This window comes from Saccostrea cucullata, unplaced genomic scaffold (genome assembly GCF_032062105.1).
Source record: "Saccostrea cucullata isolate Sc308-1 unplaced genomic scaffold, CSIRO_AGI_Scuc_v1 ctg31, whole genome shotgun sequence".
NCBI lineage: Eukaryota > Metazoa > Mollusca > Bivalvia > Ostreida > Ostreidae > Saccostrea > Saccostrea cuccullata.
The window spans coordinates 742768-768832 of NW_026918875.1; the positions used below are offsets into that span (position 1 = coordinate 742768).

General features: G+C 32.8%; 1 protein-coding gene across 1 annotated transcript; it reads left to right on the top strand.

The window, feature by feature from the left end:
* Positions 1 to 24913, top strand: LOC134273716 (rhodopsin-like). The gene is made up of 3 exons (XM_062755921.1): positions 1 to 402; positions 20402 to 20535; positions 24115 to 24913. The coding sequence occupies exons 1-3, from the start codon at positions 254 to 256 to the stop codon at positions 24885 to 24887; spliced, it is 1056 nt and encodes a 351-aa protein (XP_062611905.1). The 5' UTR covers positions 1 to 253; the 3' UTR covers positions 24888 to 24913.
* Positions 24914 to 26065: the final 1152 nt, after the last annotated feature.

Consider the following 26065-nt stretch of genomic DNA (forward strand, 5'->3'; position numbering starts at 1 on the left):
CGGTCCAATTTTCACTTTCAAAGATACACCAGAGTCGAAAAACAGAGAGTGGAAGCAATCTTAATTCCGTATCAAATTTGAAGCAAATTAATATCCTTCATCATTTCTTTGAGCAATCAACACGGAGGAAGAGACATGAGACTGGACACGTAAGTAATGAAATAAAAAGACGGTCACGCAAAGCAACAAATATTTCAAAGATGTTGTCGAAGAATTTGGCAGTTTTATTCTGGAGGAAAAGAACAGTATCAGAATGACCGAAAATTTGTCGTTTTTACACCCCTACTGGCACAATTTTGAAAAGGTTTCTTCTACGTATCATATTACAACTGGAATTATGATGGTGTTTGTAACTATTGGAGCTGTCGCAGGAAACGGACTCGTCGTTTGGAGCTTCGTCAGGTATGCATGGACAGTACATTGTTTATATTTTGCATAATATAATAAGAGCAAAATTGTTAACAGGAGAATTTTTGACTAGTTCTTGTAATGTAAATAGTCCTAAATACAAATTCTGCTTTGATAATCAAGTTTTCTCGCGCAACGTAAACTGAGACCCAGACTCAGAATTATTATTAATTAAGGTCATCTAATTTTCATATCCTGGAAAAAATCTTCCACTAATTTATCTATTAATTTATTTATAATGTACTGTCTGTATAACATCAAAATGCTCGTATAGCTCTATGCTATAAACTTGTATTCCACATGCAGGTTGCATCTATATTGGAATGATATTGCTGCAATTGAAGTCGGACTATTTTATCACTGATTAGTTATTGTTGCATTATCGTAAATGAAATGACAAAAAAATCATTGCAAAGGAGTTTGAAATAGGGATGCAATGTACGTCGGAATTGCAATTTATTCTTCATGACAGGCATGCGAATCGAATAATGCGCTATAAATTCTTAAGATTATCAGTGCAATTCGTTTTACCATTCTGATATCATACCATTAGATTTGATATATTATTGTACTATAGGTAAAGCGCTGTTTTTCTTGACCATCTCCTGAATAAAAAAATATATTTATACATATTTATATTAACGAAACATGAGAGAAATACAAGGTGTTGTAAGTTAAAAAGTTCTAAACGAATGCTTATTAACGATTTACATACATAAAACAATGTATACATTCAAATTGATTATCTGAGCTTGGTTCTCTATATAGTTTAAGCACTCTTGACAGAAAAATTAAACATTCAGTGTATTATGCCCTATAGATGAACATTGATTTTTTTTTACATGAATTATGAATATTATGCTTTCTTTATTAGAAACAAAAATATCAAGAGGAGGGATTGGCTGTCAGTATTTTTCCTTTTATTCACATTTCAAAACATTGGTGAATTCGTTAGCCTGCACTTATTATTGAATTCTTTCAGTACATCTTTTTTCAGGAACACAAAAACCGTAATTCATTTTTTTTTTACCTTACTAGCTCTAACAAGGTCGTGCATTGCCAATTTGCAACGAAATTGCTGAATCATTTGAAACAATATTATATGGGGTCATTGATAATATAAAGTTTGACTTTCTGGCTTTGAAGTCAAGAATCAAAAGTTTTTCTTTCAAAATATGAATTTGTTATCTTACCTAGTCAATAAGCTGAAATGAGTTTTTCTAATTACCTGTACCCGTTGCTTGGTGTTTGTCCTTCTGTAAACTTGACACATTTAAGACTTCTCCAGAACCACTGGCTTAATTTCAATCAATCTTCGCACAAGTCGTCCTCTTTTTAAATTGATATTATCGAGAGGAGACAAAAATATGGTTGGATCATGTAGAAAAATTCTTCTTAAGAACCACTGGACCACAAGAAACTTTTAAAAGTTAAAAACCTTTGACGTAGTCTAGTGTCCTTTTCTGATGAAACATATGGAGATGACGAATAGTATTTTAAATCAAAAATGCATAAAACAATGTAAAATAGAAGCAGAGAAAACACGGACCACCAAAACATCAGAGGTGGGATCAGGTGCCATGGATGAGTGAGCATCATCTGCCGACCGGTCACACCCGCTGTATGCTCCTTGTCATATTTGGGAAAAAACGGGAAAATCCGTCGTCAATTCAATGTATAATAATGGACTATCAATTAACATGAAAAACGTCAGTCAGCATTTGACTCAATGATAAATTGTACGAGCATTTGCTGACAAGGTCATTGTATCAACCAAGGAACTTACGAAATGATGATTTTAAACGAGAATGCTGATATTCTTGTTTCATCAATTTATTTGTCAATAATTTACCTTGTTTTAGAAATTTTCGTAAGCAGAGCATGCTCTTGCGTATCGAATCAACTGAGATATATAAACTCCATATGCAGGTGATGAAGGTATTAAATTGCTTCGTAAGTAAAGGAAGTTGACGGTAGAAAAGTTAAAGTGATCACGTTTATCATAGAACTTGGTAGTTAGATTACCAATAACGTCTTTTTCAAATAAAACATCCAATATGAAAAAGATGTGTCAGACTTTGTGGTATCATTTTTCTCAAGCTCCCCAGGATATAAAGTATCGACATAAGAATGGAAATTGCCATAGTTGATTGACAATACGTTGTCAATTTACCTAAATGTCGAGTTGAAGGCAACAACAATTCTTTTTTTTTTCTTTTTCTTTTCACACATAAGACTTTGCTACAATTCAGCTTCATATGAATACAAAAATAGATCTGCTAATAACGGGGCACAGTTGGTACTTATGGGAATTCCAATAGATTGTAGGAAGACTTGGTCTCCAAAAACAATATTGTCAATCAGAAACTCAAGCATCTTTTTTTATGTCAACTTCAGAGTACTGGTGTGTACAATCAGAATGTTTTTCAACAAAATAATTTTGCAAATGATCAATGGCAAGGTAAGTAAAGATTTACGAGTTCCATTTTTTCTTGAAAAAGCAGCTATCAATGATATCAAAATACCTGGACTTTCGGTTATCGTTGGGAATGGTTGTGTATAACGTTAAAAAGTCGTAAGTTTTTCAGCTGTTGATTTTGGTTAAGTCTTGTGATTTCGAATTGTCCAAACGTTCCTTGGAATTTTTAAGCATCCACATCTGATTTTCACCACTTCTTGAATATACTATTGCACAGTACTCTTAAAGTTTCTCCTTCACAACTATTAATATCTTAGTGAGGAGTAAAGAAATAGACTTGGTTGAACATATACTGGAACCCGCTATGTATCTTTGTAAGAATTCTTATGAACTTTCGGAATCCAATACATGTGTATAAATATATGGTAGTTCAAATTCATTTTGGATCTTTGGGATATTAAAATATTCAAAAGTGACATATGATTTTGAAGAATTTCCTCCTTAGAAAGGGAACTATGAGTATAAGTTAGATTACCACTTGTAGAACTTAATCCAAGTTCTTCTAAAATACAATTTATATAGTGAACCTTACAAACGAAGAAAATGGTGTTACCTGCTTTGTCAGCATGGACCAGTACGCACTGATCATGTAATCTATCTATATTTTTTTTTATCACTTCTGGATTATTGAATACGGATGGATAAATGGTTTTCATATTGCCCGTCAATCTTTTAATATGCGATTTTAACATGGATCTGATACATACATTTAAACCATTCTGACAAAGTGTCAACGTCTTCTTTTTCATATCTAGCCCATTGCATGGCGTAATCTTCAACAGAATGCATAATATTTATAAAATTCCGAGGCTAGTTGAATGATCGGGGTTCCCTATATTTTGAACCTTTTACAATACTTTCAGGTCCTCATTATTAACAATATTTACGTCACATGCAATAACGTGTTCAGCATGACTATAGTTATAGGGTGAAGAAGAATATTAACACGATGGAGGATTATGTTTCAGATACTGATATATTTTATTTCTTTAATTAAAATCTGCAACATGGCGACTTTCGTCATGTTGAAGATTTGATTTCAAAAAATAAAACACTGTGTCACAAATTCAATTTCAAATTTAGTTGTTTTCGATAAATGTAGAGACTCAAGAATTCATGTCCAACACGAAATGTAAAATGTTACATACATAACTAACTACTCGACAGTTCTTCATGCATGAAATCAAGTCCCCACAAAGACATTATATTCAAATCAAGAAAATTCGACCCCACGAAAATATATGATTTTACAGTGTCTCAGAAAGGACACTAGATTAATTCAATGCACTTAATTTTCGAATCAACGATCGCTTGAATTAGGACGGGGGCAAATTAGAACTGTTGCAACAAATTGGAATATTGCAGTTTAAAGAAAAAAAAATCTTTTTAAAAAATCATTTCAATAAAAGCAAAGCCATGGTTTGCCACATAAAATTACAGTAAGAAACATTTGAATAAAACTTCCATATTGGGTACTTGCATTTTAATAATCAGTTTGAATATACGCTGAAGATGTTTGCATATTTCAAAATATGACTAACTATTTTCTCCTGTTCTTTAAATATTTTTAAAAATATCCTAACCATATATTTCTGTATAAAAGTTTGATCTTACGCTGTAGCTCTGTTCTACGCCCATCGTGATTTGTACATGCATTGATTGATACTACATGTATGCCAAGAAAATTTAATATGAGTTTTTTTCCCAGTCTCTTTTGCCTCAAGACCATTAAGAGAAGATTATTTAAAGAAGTGACACATTTGCACTACATTTTAACCCAGGTTTTTCCGTAGGATTTTTTTTTTAACTTTGCATATCAATTATTCATAAATCAGAAATTTCAATATAAAACATAGCTCACTTCTAAAGACTTTTTTTCTATTCAAATATATAATATACATGTATCTTACTGCTCAGACGTTCTTGATGAAGCCTCTTTATTACAAACCACTCATTTATTTCTCGAAAACGACATTTACAAGACTTTAGACGGGATACAAGAACTTCCGATCAGTGGTCTAGTGTAGGATAACACCAGAGACTGATTTCATTCTGTCTATTGAAGTAGGTTAATATAGAATTAAACGTTCTTTTTTCCAGAATTTATCGATGTGTAAACTCATGCCTTTTTACTCACAAACTGAATAAAAGTGCCAAGCTCCACGTTTTGCCATTTATTTGAAGGTAGGATATAAAGTTATCAAACATTAAAAAAAATTGATAACTTGGAAAAACATAATGGGAAATATTTAGTATTTTGCCGACATAGGGAAATAACTGGTTCAATTGCTAATGCGTCTAATCCTATTGGAGGTTTTCATACTTTGATGTTTGAAATATTCGTATATATTTATATCATGAGAGCTACTCATTCATGCGTTCTTGCTTATATATGTATTCATTTGTATTAAAATACCCCATTGGGATTTTGTATTAAATAAAAATTTGAAACTCGACAGAAATCGGTACTTTTAACACAAAGAAAATCCGTTTTGCTATAGTTATCACCACGACACCTTAATTTCCGCTTGTTTTATTATTTACCCTTACAAGAGAGTATGATTCTTCATATGAACAAGATTGAATCCAACTGGATTTTTGATAAGCTTAGCTGAAACTGGAGAAAATTAATTTTAAAAAAACGTATCCAACCCATATAAGAAAGAAAGAAATTTTCTAACCTTAAATATCAATTGGAAACATGTGCATAATATTCTCAGGCTTATATTATTTCAAAGCATTTAAGACCAGAAAGAACTTTCCTATAGAATTTTTCAAAAATTTTATTACTTAAATGATTATAAATCATTGAAAATAGATTTAAAGTCCATGGAAAGAAGTGTTTTTTAAAAATAAAAACAAAAATACTAGGAAATATCAGTAAATGCTATGATGGAAAGATATATTTGATCATTAAGGAAAAAAAAGGAAAACTATTTTTACGAGATAGATTTTTTAGAATTGATTTTTCTTTAGTAAATTCAAAGGGGAATAACTCTTCAAGCGTAGGACAATTTCGTAAATTAGGACAATTCTCGATCTTAAATACTAGTACTAATACTAAAACATGAAAAATATGTCTTAAAATACAGAGTATTTAGCCCAAACATACCATTGATTGATTGTATTTTGTTTAACGCCGAGTTGGCAATTTTTCAGCCGTGTTGAAATTGAGGTATACATATAAGGAACGTAGGAACGTTAACCGAGGCTCTTACTTGTAGGGGTAGTGTCGAGTGCCTGAAAAATTACAGGTAGACGGACGCCTGACACAAATGAATGTTTTTATTTTCAGCTCACTGCTAGAGTCCGGTCCTTCTGATGAGACCGTATAAACCGAACTTAAACTTCTTAAACTTCAGTCGCTATCTTAATGTGTGATGATATAGTGATGTTAACATCCTCGTTCAAAGTTGTTCATAAAATGAGCTTGTTAGCAAATACAATCTATTGTAAGTTGAGTGTTGACTGATCTTTACATAAAAAGCGTCAGGCAATAATTAGTCCTATTACACTGCATTTGTACGGAGATATCTGCTTATTCGATCATGACAAGGAGTACACTATGGGTGAGACCGGTGGACATGAGATGCTTACTCTTCTATGGCGCCTGATTCAACCTCCATTGTTTGAGGTCCGTGCTTGCTCTACTCACTTGCATTTGTATTATATCAGTGGACTTATGAGCTTGAAAACAGTTTGTTATTTTCTTATTTCACAGGAAAATGCGTGACAATCAACCTGTTGTTGAAGAAATGTTCGAGAGATTTCGAAAAAATAGTAATAATATGATAATAATCAGCAGACGTTTTCTGTCCATTTAGACTGAACCCACTTCAGCTGTACCTTTAAAAGTCTTGCCTTTTTTTATTTGATGACATTTGGCACAAGGGACAGGACGTCAATTAACACGGCAGTTTTGGAAACAAGGAGCATCCGTCATACGCAATTTAAAGCAACATGTCACGTGAAATAGCAGTCACATCACAGCTACAAATAAATTTGTAAACGCATCACTGCAAGAACAAGGAATGACTCTTTAATGCATTTGTGTACTTTTATATTTCCACTAATGGTGTCAAACATAAAGTTTAATGAACGACACCCCCACATTTAAGGTATAGATATAACTCGCGGACGGACCATTATATCTTTAAGATCATTCTTTATTAGGGTCGGGAAACTTATATAGAATTTTTGATATATGTCTGTAATTATCTTATTCTCACAACTTTACCCCAGATATTCTTGAATGGATTTATTATAGCATTAGTGTTATTAGTTGTTTTATATATACATATCACCTTATACGACACCTTTAATTTGGATGATTCACTAATTTACCCTCTGAACTTTACAATAAGATCTCATATTGACATTGCCCAGTCGCTTATTAAAATTCCCATCGAAGACAGAAAGTGCAGTTTAATAATCAATCATTATTTCTCTTGTACTTTATACAGAAAATATTAGTTGACGTTCCTTTCCCAGATTTCTAAATAACGTGACTGCAATGTGTAAAAGCAATATGAATGCATTTCAAGCTTATGAAGAGAACATCTAGAACAATGCGTAGAAAATATATATATGTGGCTTCGGTAATATAAAAACCAGTTTGTGAACTTTGTACTTATAGGGCAAGGCAAAGGTCTTATAAGAAATTATACTATAAAATTATAAGAAGCAATACTTTTCTTCTGGAAAATGTTGAGAACACTTTTCTCTAGTTATTAACATGCATTCTCTGTAAGCACCAAAAAATCTTGGAAACGACATATCTCCGATTTTGATGAAATTTGCACCACAGGTGCACCTTGGTACAAAACCAGCAAATATGGTGTTAGAAGTTTTCCACATGCACTCGGTTGCCATGGAGACGGATCCATTGAATTTGGCCATTTTCGGCCATTTTTGACCAAACAAATACATGAAAATTGAGGAAATATGAATGCATTTTTATCTTTATGTAGTGAACTCAAATATAAATCTTTGTATCATAAGAAAACATCAACTGTTAAAGAATACAGGGCATATAACCAGTTATTCCAGAATTGACCCCACTCTTACAAAACGGTTCTGCAAAATAGCATAGTTTCTCAAAATGTGAAAAATGGAAACTTTGGCATTTTTTGAGAAATTTAAGGTTAAATAAAAAAAATTGTCTAAGGAAATTTTTCAAATCATATGCGTGTCGTCAAACGTCAGTATTAGTAGTGTCCCCTCATGAAAAAATTGGAGTGGGATCTCAATGCTATTTTTAGTAACATGTATCTAAAAATAGACATATTTCAGAAAAATCCAAAAAATGAAATTTGGGCAGAGTTTAAGATGCCATTACTAGGTAATTATGAAATATACTGTAAAAGTCAATATGCTAATGTCAGAGACTGGACACCAATAACTATCATAAATATTATTTTCAGGGATTTTCGTTTTCTATTTATAGCTTCAAATGCCTAAATATAGACATGTCTCATAAAATGATGAAAAATGTCAATTTTCCATCATTTTGAAGCTCCACTGAATCATAAATGATAAAAATATGGATCTCTCCAATATTTCATCAATAAGAACAAGGAATAGTATAATATCTCACAAATTATTGAGGACAGGCTCTCATCTCTATAAATAGTACAAATGTCTAAAAATAGACACATATGAAATTAACTGTTTAATGTTGATTTTCCACCAATTCTCAAACTAGAGATGGGAAATTTACCGACTTAATGTCATTAAATGTAACTGATATTATGTGACTGAACAAAAGAACATTCAATGGAATGCAGCATGATAAGTAGAGGTTTCCATTTCTATTTATAGTAACACATGTTTAAAAATAGACGTAATGCGAAATATCGGGAAAATGTCGTTTTTTGTACTTTTTTCTAAAATTTTGGATGAATAATTGCTGACTATCTGTTTTTAACTGCCATTGGCATATGGTGACCAACAAGTAAAAGAAAGTCTTATATCAAATACAAAATGAGAAGCAGTGGTTTCCATTTCTATTTATAGTAACATGAGTTAAAAATAGACATACTGTAAATTATCGGGAAAATGTAGTTTTTCTCTACTTTTTTTCTCACATTTTGGATGAGCAATTGCAGACAATATGTTTTTTACTGCTATTGGCATTCAGTGACCAACAAGTACAAGAAAGCATATATGAAATACAGAATGAGAAGCAGAGGTTTCTGTTTCTATTTATAGTAACACATGTGTGAAAATAGACATACTGCAAATTCTCGAGAAAATGTAGACTTTCGCACTTTTTTCCTAACATCAGGGATGGTCAAAGTGCAGACAAATGGCTTTTATTTGTTATTGACAGAATATGACTAACGAGTATGAAAAAGCTTTAGCTAAAGTGTATAAGAATAATGTTTAAGGGTATTTTTACATTTCTGCCTATAATAACACATATTTATAAATAATCAGGAAAATAAAGAATCGTTCGTTTTTCTCAAATTAGGGATATGAAATTTTCGGTCAAACTTTCATTAGCTGTAACTAACATTGTTAATTGTATTCGGCGCGCCAACACCTCCACCTCTTTCCAATACATGTATCACAAAAGTATGTTCTCCCTGCATTAAAACACTCAAATGACAGCGATTTTCTTAATGAATTAAGCATTATCGTTTATATTCAGTTCGACAGCCCGAGCCCGATTGAATTTTTTTTGTTAGGTGCATCCAGAAAATTTCCCTAGGAGGCGGTGGCTCAAATCACTATGTCAGTTTAAACTAGAACTGTCCAAACGGGACTAAATACCCCCGCTGGGTTTTTCAGAGGTGTTAAATCATGAATATTTAATGGATCTAAGAGAAAAGTGAAATGCTGAAACATTTTTATGGCAAATGTAATTTCTCATAATATTTTCATAAATGAAACGAAGGCTCATCCTTATTAAATAAAACCAGACTAAATATACGGACCAGACACGAATTATGAACTTTTTCTGTCAGCATTAATGACCTTGGATCAAAGTCATGACAGAAAATCAGATAATAAGCAAGGTTTGTGTGAAGTAGTAGATTAAGCTTTAGCCATAAAAAAGATATGGACCAGACACAAATAATAAAAAATTTTCTGCAAGTGGCTTTGAACTTCCCCAAATGAATTTGCGTCAAGGTCATGACACACTCTTAGGTCATGAGCAATCTTTGTGTGAAATAAGAACCTACCAAGTTCATCCATAAGAAAGATATGGAGCGGACACGAATTATGAAATTTTTCTTCAATGACCTTGAACTTCCCAAAATGACCTTAATTCAAGGTCATGACTCACCCTTAAGTCATGGGCAGTCTTTGTGTGAAATGAGAACATACCAAGTTTATCCATAAGAAAGATCTGGACTGGACACGAATTATGAAATTTTTTTAGTGACCTTGAACTTCCCTAAAGGACCTTGGATCAAGGTCATGACAAACTCTTAGGTCATGGGCAATATTTGTGTGAAATAAGAACCTATCAAGTTAATCCATAAAAAAGATATGGACCGGACACAAATTATGAAATATTTCTTCCAGTGACCTTGAACTTCCACAAATGTCCTTGGCCCAAGGTCATGACACACTCTTATTGCATGGGCAGTCTTTGTGTGAAATGAGAACCTACCAAGTTTATCCATTAGAAAGATATGGACTGGACACGAATCATGAAACTTTTTTCAGTGACCTTGAACTTCCCTAAATGACCTTGGGTCAAGGTTATGACACAATCTTAGGTCATGAGAAATCTCTGTGTGAAATAAGAACATGCCAAGTTTATCCATAAGAAAGATGTGGACCGGACACGAATTAAATTTTTTTTCCGTGACCTTGAACTTCCCCAAATGACCTTGGGTCAAGGTCATGACACATCCTAAGGTCATGGGCAATCTTTGTGTGGAGTAGTAGATTCTAATGTTCCTCATTAAGGAAGATATGGACCGGACACTTTTGCACAGACAGATGGACAGACGGACAAGCTGATTCCTATATACCCCCAAACTTCGTTTGGGGGGGGGGTTAATAATAAAGTTGAATATTCCAGGGATGCAGATCCCCTTTGATCCATGCATGCCTTACCAGAATTTGTTCAAAAGTAATCCGAAATTTGCCCAAATGTTTTGAGTTGGCTTACTTTCAATTTCTCTCTCTCTCTCTATACATGCATATTTCTCTAGACTTTAACTAAAGCATTTAAAAATATTTGTTGTTTTGGTTTTTATAAAATTATTTTACGTATAAACATACATGTAGTTGTTGGAACCGGGGGGGGGGGGTTAAAAATAGACAACAAATAGGTAATAAACATTTGGGAGTAGATTTAGCCCCCCCCCCCTTTTAAGCAGGCATGTTGCAGTGTAGTCGAATAAGGGTAAGTGGTAGTATTTGAAAGAAAAAAATTGTACTGAAAGAAGTTCGATCCCCCTCCCATGAAATAGGATTTCATGTTTGGACCCCCCTCTTCACTTTTAATTTGCTTCCGACACGAAATTTGTTATGACCCTAGAGTTTTATCTCCTTTTTAAAGACTTGATTTTCATGGCAATAAGCTGTCATACATTGGTATCAGTGTTTGAAAAAGATTCCTTGTTACGTTTTAAAATACTACTACTACTAAAAATTAACTTGTCTTTATGAGAGGATGGGGAGTAACTTTACTTACGTAAATGGCTTTGCTATTAATAGGCGTTTAAACAAACTAATATTGGTCAGAAATATAAATTATTAGCTTAGTGAAAAATCGAACAGAGAACAGGTATTATTCCTTCTTTCAAGGATACTTTATGGCAAGTTAAATTGAAATTAACCCAGTGGTTCTTGATAAGAAAATGAAAATATAAAAAGTTTACAATGAGAACGACAACGACTGACAAGGCACAAATGATCATAAAAGCTCACTTGAGCCTTTATTTTAAAACATGTGTTACTATAAATAGAAATGGAAACCCACCTTATTATGCATTTCGGTAACTGCTCTCTTGTACGTGTCGGTTACATTATGTCAGCTACAGCTAATGAAAGTTTGACTGCAATTTCCTATCCCTAATTTGAGAAAATAGAATGATTCTATACTTCCTTGATTAATTGCTGAATGTCTATTTATAACTATACGTTAGTATAGGTAGAAATGGAAAAATACCTTTACAAATTATTCTTATACATCTTTGCTAAAGCTTTCTCATGCTCGTTAGTCACCTTCTGTCAATAACAAATATCAACCGTTTGTCTGCACATTATCCATTCCTGATGTTAAGAAAAATGCAAAAGTCTATATTTTCTCAAGAATTTGCAGTATGTCTATTTTCAAACATGTGTTACTATAAATAGAAATGGAAACTTATGCTTCTCATTCTGTATTTCATATATGCTTTCTTTTACTTGTTGGTCACTGAATGCCAATAGCAGTAAAAAACATATTGTCTGCAATTGCTCATCCAAAATGTGAGAAAAAAAGTAGAGAAAAACTACATTTTCCCGATAATTTACAGTATGTCTATTTTTAAACTCATGTTACTATAAATAGAAATGGAAACCACTGCTTCTCATTTTGTATTTGATATAAGACTTTCTTTTACTTGTTGGTCACCATATGCCAATGGCAGTTAAAAACAGATAGTCAGCAATTATTCATCCAAAATTTTAGAAAAAAGTACAAAAAACGACATTTTCCCGATATTTCGCATTACGTCTATTTTTAAACATGTGTTACTATAAATAGAAATGGAAACCTCTACTTATCATGCTGCATTCCATTGAATGTTCTTTTGTTCAGTCACATAATATCAGTTACATTTAATGACATTAAGTCGGTAAATTTCCCATCTCTAATTTGAGAATTGGTGAAAAATCAACATTAAACAGTTAATTTCATATGTGTCTATTTTTAGACATTTGTACTATTTATAGAGATGAGAGCCTGTCCTCAATAATTTGTGAGATATTATACTATTCCTTGTTCTTATTGATGAAATATTGGAGAGATCCATATTTTTATCATTTATGATTCAGTGGAGCTTCAAAATGATGGAAAATTGACATTTTTCATCATTTTATGAGACATGTCTATATTTAGGCATTTGAAGCTATAAATAGAAAACGAAAATCCCTGAAAATAATATGCATGGTAGTTATTGGTGTCCAGTCTCTGACATTAGCACATTGACTTTTACAGTATATTTCATAATTACCTAGCAATGGCATCTTAAACTCTGCCCAAATTTCATTTTTTGGATTTTTCTGAAATATGTCTATTTTTAGATACATGTTACTAAAAATAGCATTGAGATCCCACTCCAATTTTTTCATGAGGGGACACTACTAATACTGACGTTTGACGACACGCATATGATTTGAAAAATTTCCGTAGACAATTTTTTTTATTTAACCTTAAATTTCTCAAAAAATGCCAAATTTTCCATTTTGAGAAACTATGCTATTTTGCAGAACCGTTTTGTAAGAGTGGGTCAATTCTGGAATAACTGGTTATATGCCCTGTATTCTTTAACAGTTGATGTTTTCTTGTGATACAAAGATTTATATTTGAGTTCACTACATAAAGATAAAAATGCATTCATATTTCCTCAATTTTCATGTTTTTGTTTGGTCAAAAATGGCCGAAAATGGCCAAATTCAATGGATCCGTCTCCATGGCAACCGGGTGCACGTGGGAAACTTCTAACACCATATTTGCTGGTTTTGTACCAAGGTGCACCTGTGGTGCAAATTTCATCAAAATCGGAGATATGTCGTTTCCAAGCCCTATAGTAAATTTTTTGGTGCTTACAGAGAATGCATGTTAATTATCAAATTTTGCATGTTAACTCGAAAAAGCTTGCCCAAAAGTTAATACTTACTTGTTTAATACATGTATTAACTATTTTGCTTTCATTTGCATACATGTAGCTGATTTCAATTAAAAGTTTCATTACTTTCTTGTTCGATAATAAGCCGTGACTTTGAGAGTAATCTCCTTTACAAAAAATTGAATTTTTCATTTAAAATTTGTACTTGAAAAATTCAAATTTCTGTATAGACCAGTATGGTAGTAGCTATGACCTTGTCAACTGGTACAGTCTATCATCAGGTCAAAAGCTGACTGGCGATTTTCATGCTATTTCTTAGGCCATTATTTACACACTGATTTGTTGACGGCTCTTTTAAAAAATATTTCCTGTTCATGACAAGGAGCACACGGCGGGTGTCACTGGTTAGCAGGGGATGTTCACCCCTCCTTGACACCTGATTCAACCTCTGATGTTTAAGTCCTTAATTTCTTTCATAATTACTTTTTATAAAATGTAAATTTTGTGCAAAATTCCCTTTAACCTGGAATTAATTCAACTTACCATTATTAACTTCTTTTGCAGTCTGCACCCTACATTTAATAAAGAAACCTTACAGTGTCTATAGCTATATATAGAACATTTCAAACAAAAAACCGTATTAAGTGTTTTTTACTTTTTCACTTCTTAAACTTTAGTCCCGATGGACACCTCATTACTGATGTTAATGAAGTTGAGAATGATGACCTCAAACAATTATTCAAAAACGCCCTGAGTACAAGGAACCCCGATCTTTCATATGGCAACTGAACCTCCTTTCTACAACGATTTTTGTTTAAGGTTTTTAAGTTTTTTGTGTTTAGACGTCGGCTGAAATATGAAAGGGAAGATATTTAAAAATCATGTTAGAAAGTTATAAGACAATTTCAAACCGCCTGTCCTTCCCTTTTCCCACGAAAAACTGAATAATATGTAAAAGTTCAAGTAGATGAGGTTTGTAGCAATATTGTCTTCGTTTGTAAGGTTCATTTTAGTTAATTTTAATTATACATCCAGAAATCCAAATTGAATTCAAAGTTCACTTCCTAGGGATGAGATTCTTCAAAATCATATTTCAGTCATTAAAACATTTTTTTTATTCTTGTCAACTTGGGTCTTTTCATATCTTATGATTGGTCACCAATAATATCTCTTCTTTAAAATCAAACAAGAACTCTAAGGTTGATATTAAAAGGATGCTGGAGTTTCTGATAAATAAAATCTGTACAGTCTTTAGAGACCAGGTCACCTAACAATTTTTTTTAAATTTCGATGGGACTTAGTGTGTTCCTTTATTAGCCAACCATTTCTTTTATATTTCTGTAAAGCAGAATTTATTTAAAAAACACTAAGTCTTCTAAACAGAATCAGAATCAGAATCAGTTTATTCGCTCAAACCATACAACATGGTACATGAGGAACATAAAGTATATACAATGTCTACAAAGTCGTCAGAGGTACATTTAGTATAAATATACACACACACACACACACACACATATATATATATATATATATATATATATATATATATATATATATATATATATATATATATATATATATATATGTATACATAAATAAATGTTTTACAACTGCATGTAGAGAGGATGTACATATAGTACATGTAATAATAAAGTATATGCAAAAAGAAAGCACCAGGAGGACAGCTAAGAAGGACAGACAGTCTCAAATATTTTTTTAAATAAATGTACATAGTTTTTGTAAAGATTGTATATTTGAGTTGGGCATGAGTTCATAAAACTTGACAACATTTGGTCTGGAGCATTAACTTTTGTGTAAAATTTTTTTTCTTATCTCTGAAAAAGCTGTACACTCTAAAATGTAGTGGTATTCATCACCTATCTTTCCATTGTTACAAAGTAAACATACTCTTTCATTTAATGGGGTGCCACACCACCTCCCTGTTTCTACAGGTAGATGATGATTTGAGGTACGCATTTTCATCAATAACTTTCTTTGTTTTGGGTGAAAATTTTTAATATAGCTTTCAAATCCGAAATTGGTTTTAAAAATTCTGTAAATCTGGCCTTTGGAAGAACTATTTCTGTCATGTGACCATTTCTGAATGAACTGGTCTTTTAAATTCTGATTTACAATAGCACCTAGCCATTTAGCATTGACCACACCTTGCCCATTCCATATAAATGAAAGTCCACAATTATTTAGAATCTTTTGAATACATTCAATCCATTGACATTTAAAACCATCATTACTTAATTGGTTATACATATACTTGTACACAATATTGACAATTTTATCTTCTATACATGTAAACATCTTTGATCAGTATGTAGTCATTCTCGTAAAAACATTGATGTACAAAGGGAATCTTCCAGTTTCTCCGTAAATCATGTAATTTGGTGTAGAACTTTTCAAATTAAATATAGTTTTTAAGAACCTTAAATGGACACGTTCAATAATATCCATATTTTCATAGCCCCATATCTCACATCCGTAGAGTAAAATGGGTGTGACTACTTTATCAAACAAGAGGCCCAGGGGCCACATCGCTCACCTGAGCAATTGGCTAAGAAAAAGCACATATGAGATCAGAACTGAAAGTTTACTGAGGGGGGGGGGGGGGGCTTGAATTTTAACCCCCCAAGGATCATGATTTGAACAAACTAGAATATACACTATCTGAGGATGATTCCCTATATATATCACTAAGCATGGCTTTGAAGTACTTGAAAAGAAGATTTTAAAAGGTTTCCCTGTATATTCCTATGTAAAACTTTGATCGGCCATTAGGCCCCACCCTACCCCTGTGGGTCATGATTTGAACAAACTTGAATCTACACTTCATGAGGATGATACCACAGGAGTTTCATCTTTCATGTCTCAATGAGAAGATTTTTCCTATATATTCCTATGTAAAACTTTGATCGGCCATTTTGGCCCCACCCAACCCCGGGGGTCATGATTTGAACAAACTTGAATCTACACTACCTGAGGATGATTCCACATGAGTTTCATCTTTCCTGGCCCAGTGGTTCTTAAAAAGAAGATTTTTAAAGATTTTTCCTATATATTCCTATGTAAAATTTTGATCAGCCATTTTGGCCTCACCCTACCCCTGGGGGTCATGATTTGAACAAACTTGAATCTACACTACCTGAGGATGATTCCACAATAGTTTCATTTTTCATGTCTCAATGGTTCTTGAGAGGAGGATTTGTCCAATATATTCCTATGTAAAACTTTGATCTGCCATTTTGGCCCCACCCTACCCCTGGGGGTCATGATTTGAACAAACTTGAATCTACACTACCTGAGGATGATTCCACATGAGTTTCATCTTTCCTGGCCCAGTGGTTCTTAAGAAGAAGATTTTTAATGTATTTTCCTATATAGTCCTATGTATAACTTTGATCGGCCATTTTGGCCCCACCCTACCCCCCGGGGTCATGATTTGAACAAACTTGAATCTACACTACCTGAGGACGATTCCACATGAGTTTCATCTTTCCTGGCCCAGTGGTTCTTGAGAAGAAGATTTTTTAAAAATGTCATTAATTTTTCAATAAGTCATAGTTATCTCCCCTTGGAAAAGGGTGTGGCCCTTCATTTGAACAAATCTGAATCCCCTTAACCCAAGGATACTTTGTAGCAAGTTTGGTTGAAATTGGCCCAGTGGTTCTTGAGGAGAAGATGAAAATGTGAAAAGTTAACGACGACGACAACGACAATGACAACAACAACAACGACGACAGACGACGGACAAATTTTGATCAGAAAAGCTCACTTGAGCCTTCGGCTCAGGTGAGCTAACAAGTCAAGCTGACATTCAATCGGTAAATTAAATTGTCTAATTTTTCTTATCACCCCGTACATTGCTTTCTGTGCTTGCTCACAAAGGTGTTTCTTCGCTTTACAGTATGAACCTGTTCTTGATAATACAATTCCTAGATATTTAAATTCTTTTACATTTTCAATATTTTGGGTATTGTAATAAAATTCCCTCTTTAACATTGCCCCTTTGGAGAAAACCAAGACTTTTGACTTATCAACATTCACATTAAGTTTCCATTGAGTACAATAAGTATGGAATTCATTCAATGCCTTTTGTAAATCATCAGCAGATTCTGCCAATATAACCGTGCCAACAGCATAAAATAAAATCAAAAGTTTTAAATGTAGTAATAATTCATCTTCGATTTCTTTACTAATAGTTTGTAATCCGACTATGTCTTTTTCTACCAAAAATTCTTCAAGATCGTTTATGTACAAGGAAAATAAAAAAGGTGACAGATTTTCGCCTTGTCTTACCCCGACATTACATTCAAAAAATCCCGAGGACATTCCATTTTGTTTCACTAAAGACTTAATTCCCATGTACATATTCCTTATATAATTGAAACATTTTCCGTTAATACCATTTTTGAATAGCTTATTCCACAAACCGTTTCTCCATACAGTGTCAAATGCCTGTTTAAAATCAATAAATGCACAAAAAATTTCTTTTTTCTTTTCATAAGGATATCAGATAGAAATTGCAAAGTTAAAATATTGTCTAATGTTGAGTAATTTTTCCTAAAACCCGCTTGATTATTATTTAGAAGGTTAACCTCATTTGCATACATTTCTAGTCTATTCACCAATATGCGGGTAAAAAGTTTGCCTAGGCAGCTTAGCAGAGATATAGGACGATAATTTTCAGGCTGGGTTAGGTCGCCCTTATTCTTATATATCGGTCTAACAATACCAATTAACCATTCATCTGGAACGAAACCACTATCAAAAATTATATTAAAAAACTTCTTATACAATCGTAAAAACGTTGACAATGTTGTAGAAATATGTAGAAAAACGAGGTGAAGAAACCACTTGCTATGACCTTCTGTTATATGTACAAAAGTTCATTAATTAGAAAATAGTTTCACAACTCGACATTTAGATATATCGACGGCGTATTGTCAATTAACAATGGTCATTCCCATTCCTATACACGATATACTTAGTATCCTGGTAAGCTTGAGATAAAAGATACCACAAAGTCTGACGGTTTATTCCCACTTAGCCAAAATTCTGAATTTCTTATTCCCATCTAGCCAAAATTGGGATATTCACACCTGAGTGGTCACCTGTGTATAGTCTGTTTTAGGCTTATTTTTAGGCTTATTGCCTGTACTTATAACCTGTGGTGTATAAGTTCAATATCAAAATACATATCATAAATACTTGATTTATAACATAATTATTAATTAATCAGGTCCTAGATATTAATAATTTTAAAATACATACCGGTACATTCATATCAATATCATTTTTTAAAAAGAAAACTTAGGATCATGTTTTGATAAAGAGATTATACTCAGAATGAAAAGAAATGAGAAGACACATATGTCTATACTTGGATATATTACTCGAAAGACATTAATGGTAATCTAACACCAAAGCTCTATGATAAACGTGATGACTTTAACTTTTCTATCGCCAACTTCCCTTACATATGCAGCAGTATACCTTCATTACCATGAAACAAGAATATCAGCAGTCTCGTTTAAAGTCATCATTTCGTATGTTCTATGGTCGATAAAATGACCTTGTCAGCAAATACAATTTATTATGGACTCAACCGCTGACTGACGCTTTTCATACTAATTGTTAGTCCATTATACACTGAATTGACAACGGATTTTCCCGTTATTTCCCGATCATGACAAGGAGCACATGGCGGGTGTGACCGGTCAACAGGGGATCCTCACTCCTCCATGGCATCTGATCCCACCTCTGATGCTTTAGAGGTCCTAGTTTGTTCTGCTCCTATTTTGTATTGTTTTATGGACTTTGATATTGAATACTTTCGTTATCCCCATATCCTTCATTTCTTTCACTCATATGTCGACTCGATATACATGTATACCATTGAACTCAAAATAAAAGAGGTTTTGTCCCATTTGTTTGATATTTAAATATTTTATACAGCATGAAATTTGTGGAGTTAACGAACAGTATTCGAGCTTTAAAGTCTATTGAACATTACAAAATAGGGGCTGAGCAAACAAGGACGGCCAAAACACTAGAGATTGGATCAGATTCCATGGAGGAGTACGCATAAATGATAAGGAATAGCTAGGAAGTAAATTGTACATTAAAAGAGAACATTTAAGCTTTTCAATTGTCAATTTTCGTATTTATAATACAGTACCAATTTTCCATTATAACAACTGACATGAACATACGGTTTGTGACTTATTTGATTATTTGCTTACCCTATTGCTAAGATATTTGGTCTAAATTTAATATTCTTCGCTGCAAATCAGCTGATTTTAAAAAAATAATATTGGTCATTATAAAACTATAAAATTAAAGCATCGTATAACAATTATTATCATTGACTGATAGTTCATTTTTAAATGTTTTATGCAATTTTTAATTATTTTTGCTCTGAAAATGCCTCTGTTTCTTAAGTGAGTTGTGTGTACTTTTATGATAACATTAATCTCGATCATTGTCACATGTTTTACACATTTATTCACGTCAGCACTTGAAGGAACAATCTAAATTGTGTTTTGACTGTTTCAATCAATTGTTCCATGTTTTTACGAAATGGATTTCGCTGAAAAAAAAATAAATTACTACTCACAATGAAATAGACACCTACAATATACATGTATCTTAATTAAAGTGGAATTGCAAGTTATACCTATAAATAATTGATGTTTTTTTGCAGTTTTCGCAGCCTTCGTACCTCTTCTAATGTGTTTATAATCAATCTGTCGATTGCTAACTTGATGATGTCCTTGATTGACTTCCCGCTTCTCATCACTGCCAGCTTCATCCAAGATTGGCCATTTGGAAAAACCGGTAAGTAATTATATAATTAATTTCAATGAAATTGGACGTCTTTCATCAGATGAAATGCGAGTTCTTCCATTGAAGAACCGAATATATCTAAAAGACCATTTACCTGTGCTTCAGATCGAGTATTTCCTTTATTTACTTTACTAAGAAAAGATGAAATTATACATTGAAATTTGTTTCTCTCTCCTCAAAGTCCCTGTTTTAGTTAACGAAGACTTTAAATTAAAATATATGACAGTTAATGTCTTGTTTACAGATAAACATTTTTCGTTTCTCTCTCTCTCTCTCTCTCTCTCTCTCTCTCTCTCTCTCTCTCTCTCTCTCTCTCTCTCACACATACATACAAAATTCCAATTTCGGATAAAGTATAAAATTTGCTTATCTTTCGCTTGAGTTTGATATTCTACCGATTAATTAATTTTTCAGGTTAACAAATAAGGATCTGAAATTATTTTTGCTGAGAATTTCAAGTTTTTGACAGCCAACGAAAGGAGCGCTGATTTATATAATACATTGTATATTTTTGATTCGTCATATCTCGCTAGAATTTCAGAGAATATTAATTGTTAAACTCAAGTATGCAGACTCCCTTGAGACGCAATTACAAGTCGCTGCAATTTGAGATAGAAATTATTCACTTTTTCAGCGCATAAATGAACTGCTCTTTAGGGAGTTTTTCATAGGAATTTTAATGGGTATCACTGTTTTTCTCGTAGGAAACTGTCTTTTTAATTTAATCACCAGAACCGGATGCGGAAGTAAAATCATCTTGCGTCATTGTTAATTTCCCCATCTACAAGTTCTCTTCAAGAAACACGGGCCTGATAAATGTCAAGCTTGTCATGAAAAACAATTTTCTGAAGATAATTCCATGAAGCTTTGATACCCCCCTCCAAATGGCAAGAACTATTAGATTAGCAATTATTGTTAAGATAAAGGAAAACTTTGGATAGCACATAAAAGGATAAATTGACAAATTAAGCTTACTTTGATAAAACCAAGGCATGGAGATCGTTGCATTATTATACAAATATTTTTTTAAGGTTTAAACTTGTGGGTTTTTCAAGGTTTAAACTTGTGTTTTTTAATATTCGAAAACATGTGGTCCAAATTTATTCGTAAACTTTTTTATAATCGAAATCATGATAGGCCATCTTTAAAACATTGTTTGGTTTTCCTCTCCAGACCGACTGACTAAAATTGGCCCGACTTAAAACTTTTTTTAACATTCCAGGACATAATTTTTTTTTCTTTTTAATGCTCTTATCCCGTCAACAAATACTTGCATAATAAAAATTTCTGGAAAAAAAGATTTTTCCACATACCTACGGACCCAATAACTTTACCGTGAGTCGAGAGATGGCACGCAAACATTATTTAAAAGATGGCCTTACAAATATAATTGTTATTCATATTTGTAAATATGAACACTAGAAGCGAAAACAAGAAAGAACCAGTAACCTCAAAGAAACACCATAATTTCAAGATATTGCATATAAATCACGATATTTGTCTAATATCACAACGTTTTATATGCCATAAAATATCATTCATGTTGATTTTGCATTGTTTTGAAGAAAAGATGATTATTTATGCCAGCGAACAATGACTTCTAAGTTGATACATATAAACTTTTCAAAATGAAAATCCTTCTTTCTGCACGCTTGGATATTCATTTTATAAGAAAAATAAATCCGAAATTTTAATTTATATTGTAAATTTTAATATCATATTAATGATAATGATAAAAAGGGCGAAGATAACGAAGAGTGTTTATTTTCAAACTTTTTTAAACAACACAATTTGTGAACACGTAAAAAAAAGTCCCCTGGAAACACCAGCGATGGGATCAGGTGCTTAGAAGGAGTAAACATCCCCTGTCGACCGGTCACACCCTCGAGAGCAATCTTTTTGGATTAGGAAAAAAAAGAAGTAAAAATAGATATAAAACAATTGCTTATTCATTGGTTTGAAACATTTTAGTCAAAATACGACCCAATACAAAAATTCGATCCAAAACGGTTTTATTTACAATCGAGGTCAATGTAAATAACAACTGCAGAATTTTTTAAAGTACTTCTAGAGGTTGTAGAAATCCTTGTAATACCAACTTACTAATACATGTATTTGTCATTAGAATGTCTCGGTAGTACTCAAGTTCAAGTTCAAGTTCAAGTTCATTTATTCTCTCAAAACCATTTAAATACATGGTACATGAGGACAATGATAAATATTTACAGCATATATACATTCTGGTCAGAGGTATAATTATATGATATTATACATAATAAGACAATGAAATTGGAGAAGAAGAAAATGAAGAGAAAAAAAGCATACTCGAAGCATACTCTTGCGCACCAATTCAGCTGCGAGATATCAACACAATATGCAGGTGAAAGTGAAATGTTACTCGCATAACATGAATAGGGATACTCCTACAAGTAAGAGCCTCGGTTAACGTCCCTACGCTCCTTATATACCTCGGACTCTTACATCCGAAGGCCATTTTCTAACGAGCTCGTTCCGCCTGAGATTTTGGGCGGAACGTATTATGCATGAAAAAAAACAGTTTACAAGTAATTTTCAGGTACCTACGTGTTTGCATGGGGTATGAAAACACAATCACAAGAAATAATAAAATCCATTTTATTCAGTGTGCATTATTGTTTATTAATGAAAATTGTCATCATTCCAATTTGTCACCAGAAGTACTTTCGATTTGACTTCACAGTAATTTTGCGGTTTGCTTGTCAGAAAACGAAATTTTCGTTGCATTACACTGGTTTCGTTTCGTCAGATTTTATGAATTCCATTTCCGAATATTAAACAGACGACTTGTTTCAATTTCTCCTTCGATTTAAAAAAATAATGGATTTATTGCTAATACGAGAGGTTAACAGTGTTTTATGCGATTGAGTATTTTATTATTTCGTACCATTCGTTAATATACAAATCCTCATTTCTTAATAAATTAATTTTTTTCCACTTGGGGTTTCAGCGGCGAGAATTTTTACAATGGATGCTAGAGGTTACGCGGCGCCAAATCAAAAGTATCTCGCCGTGAACCTCTAGCATGCTGGAGTAGAATAGGGAGGTCAAGGAGGGAAAAGCATTAACTTGTTTATATGACATATGCTGTTTAGTCGTTAGTGATTAACAGCATTAACTTGCTTATATGGCATGTGCTGTTTAGTCGTTAGTGATTAACAGCATTAACTTGCTTATATGACATGTGCTGTTTAGTCGTTAGTGATTAACAGCATTAACTTGCTTATAGGGCATGTGCTGTTTAGTCGTTAGTGATTAACATCTATAATCAGTAGATTGTCCCAATATGAAATATATGTCGTCTCTGGTCTCTTTTATTTCGAGTTCACTAGAATACCGGTATATCGAGTAGACATTCGAATGAAAATAACTATTTGTACTTGATAAAATATCGTTAATAATATCTAATGTCGAATTAAGGCCAAATTGGGCACTAAAATGCGTACATACGCAAAAATATATTTGTACCGCAAAAGTACTTCGTAGCATATTTTCAAGATTCGTCATTATTGTTTTTTTTATTTTATTTTGCAGTTTGCGATGTGTATGCAACACTAACAGGTCTTTGTGGCTTGGTGACCATTAATTCACTGACCGTAATAGCAGTAGACCGATACCGTGCCATAGTAATGAGAGTCAACTCGGCAGATCCAGCACCGAAATGGAAAACATACAAAGCCACGTTAGTGATCTGGACGTATGCATTTATTTGGGCTATTAGTCCTGTCCTAGGATGGAATCGATATCAGCTCGAGGGTGTTCGGACAACATGCACTTTTGATTATCTCACAAGGGACAAGAGTACAATAAGTTTCATAGTGGCCATAGCAACATGCGAATTTATCATTCCAGTAATTGTTATAATTCTGGCTTATTTTAAAATTGTGACAGCCATGATAGTTCGTCGTCGAAATCTTTCTATGTCAAGCAACTCTGAAAATGCTTCACTTAATATTAGAATGCAGCGTTACCGAGTGAGAGCGGAGATTCGTACAGCATTAATTATCATTGGTTTAGTGTGTCTTTTCGTTGTTTCTTGGCTACCATACACTGTGACTGCCATGATAGGACTGTTTGGAGACCAGAGCTTGATAACTCCCTACCTGTCATCTGTAGCTGGACTTGTAGCTAAAACATCCACCGTTTTTAACCCCATTGTGTATGCCATCATTCACCCAAAATTTAAAACAAAAATTAAAACACTGATATATCGACAAAGCTTTACTCAGACAGGAACACGATCAAGAGTGAACAGCCGAATTTCCTCGAATAAATATTCAACGAGTGGAAATTATGACAGACAGTAAACTTTGTCTTACCTTAAAAATTTATATGTACAACGAAGCAATGTTGATTTTTTACTAATATCATCTTTTTATTGAAAAACTATTCATTTATTTATTGAATACATTAATTTCTTAAGAACACGTGAATTGATTTATACTTTCTTCTATGCTGTATATTCATGCTTCAGTTTAAAAAAAGTTAAAAACTTCATGTAGCTACTGTGATCAAAATTGCCCTGCCATAGTATCCTTAGGTGACAATGATTCAAAGAGGTAGATTCACGTATTCCATAAAATGGCCCTGTCAATATACTAATTAACCGACCAAGTCCTTACGTCCTATTTCGATCATCAACATAAAGTAGAGACTTAGTGCTTTCATTTCCTATAAGAAAATTTCCTCTGAGAGTCCAAGTTTGGAAACTCGGGCGTTATGAAACTGCAATGTTCTTGATTTTTGAAGAAAATGGGTGAAATTGAACATCTTCAACTTTTGATAAAAATATGAGCCCACCCTGCGATCCACAAATTCTTTCATGGATTAGAATCTTCTAAAACAGTTCTTTCATTATATAATTCAACATTTTAGATCAGAAGTTGGGGGCTATGCAAAATATTAAAAAAACAGCTTAAATTTTTGGTCATTTTTAACGAAATTTTCAAGATCTGAGGAAAATGACGAAATTCATGACGTCATAATACATAGACAATAGAAAAAAATTACGTCATTTTTATTTGATATGAAGTCACAAAGGGTCTAAGTGAAATATAACATATTTTCAACTAAAACTGAGTAGTTCTTACTTTTCAGAAATTCACAGGGCCAAAAATGTACCATGTGAACTTTCTTCTTTACAACAAAAAAGAAGAAAAATTAAAAGAAGGACCAGGTCTTTTTTTTGCATTTGAGATAATAAAAAAGACACGTACAACTGTCACTCTTAAAAAAGTTTTACTTAGTAGTCATTTTTTACTTGAAATAACAAAGATAAGTAATAGATAATTACTAAGCATTTACTTAAAATTTTAAATCAATTACTGAAATATATGTCAATTACTAAATTCAAATGTTTTACTTGATTTTTGTATTTTAAAGAATTGTTTTACTTACACACTAAAAAGTTTTACTTAGTAATTTATATTTACTTAAATTTGTGTATATAAGTAATAATATTACTTGGTCTTTACTTACATTTTAC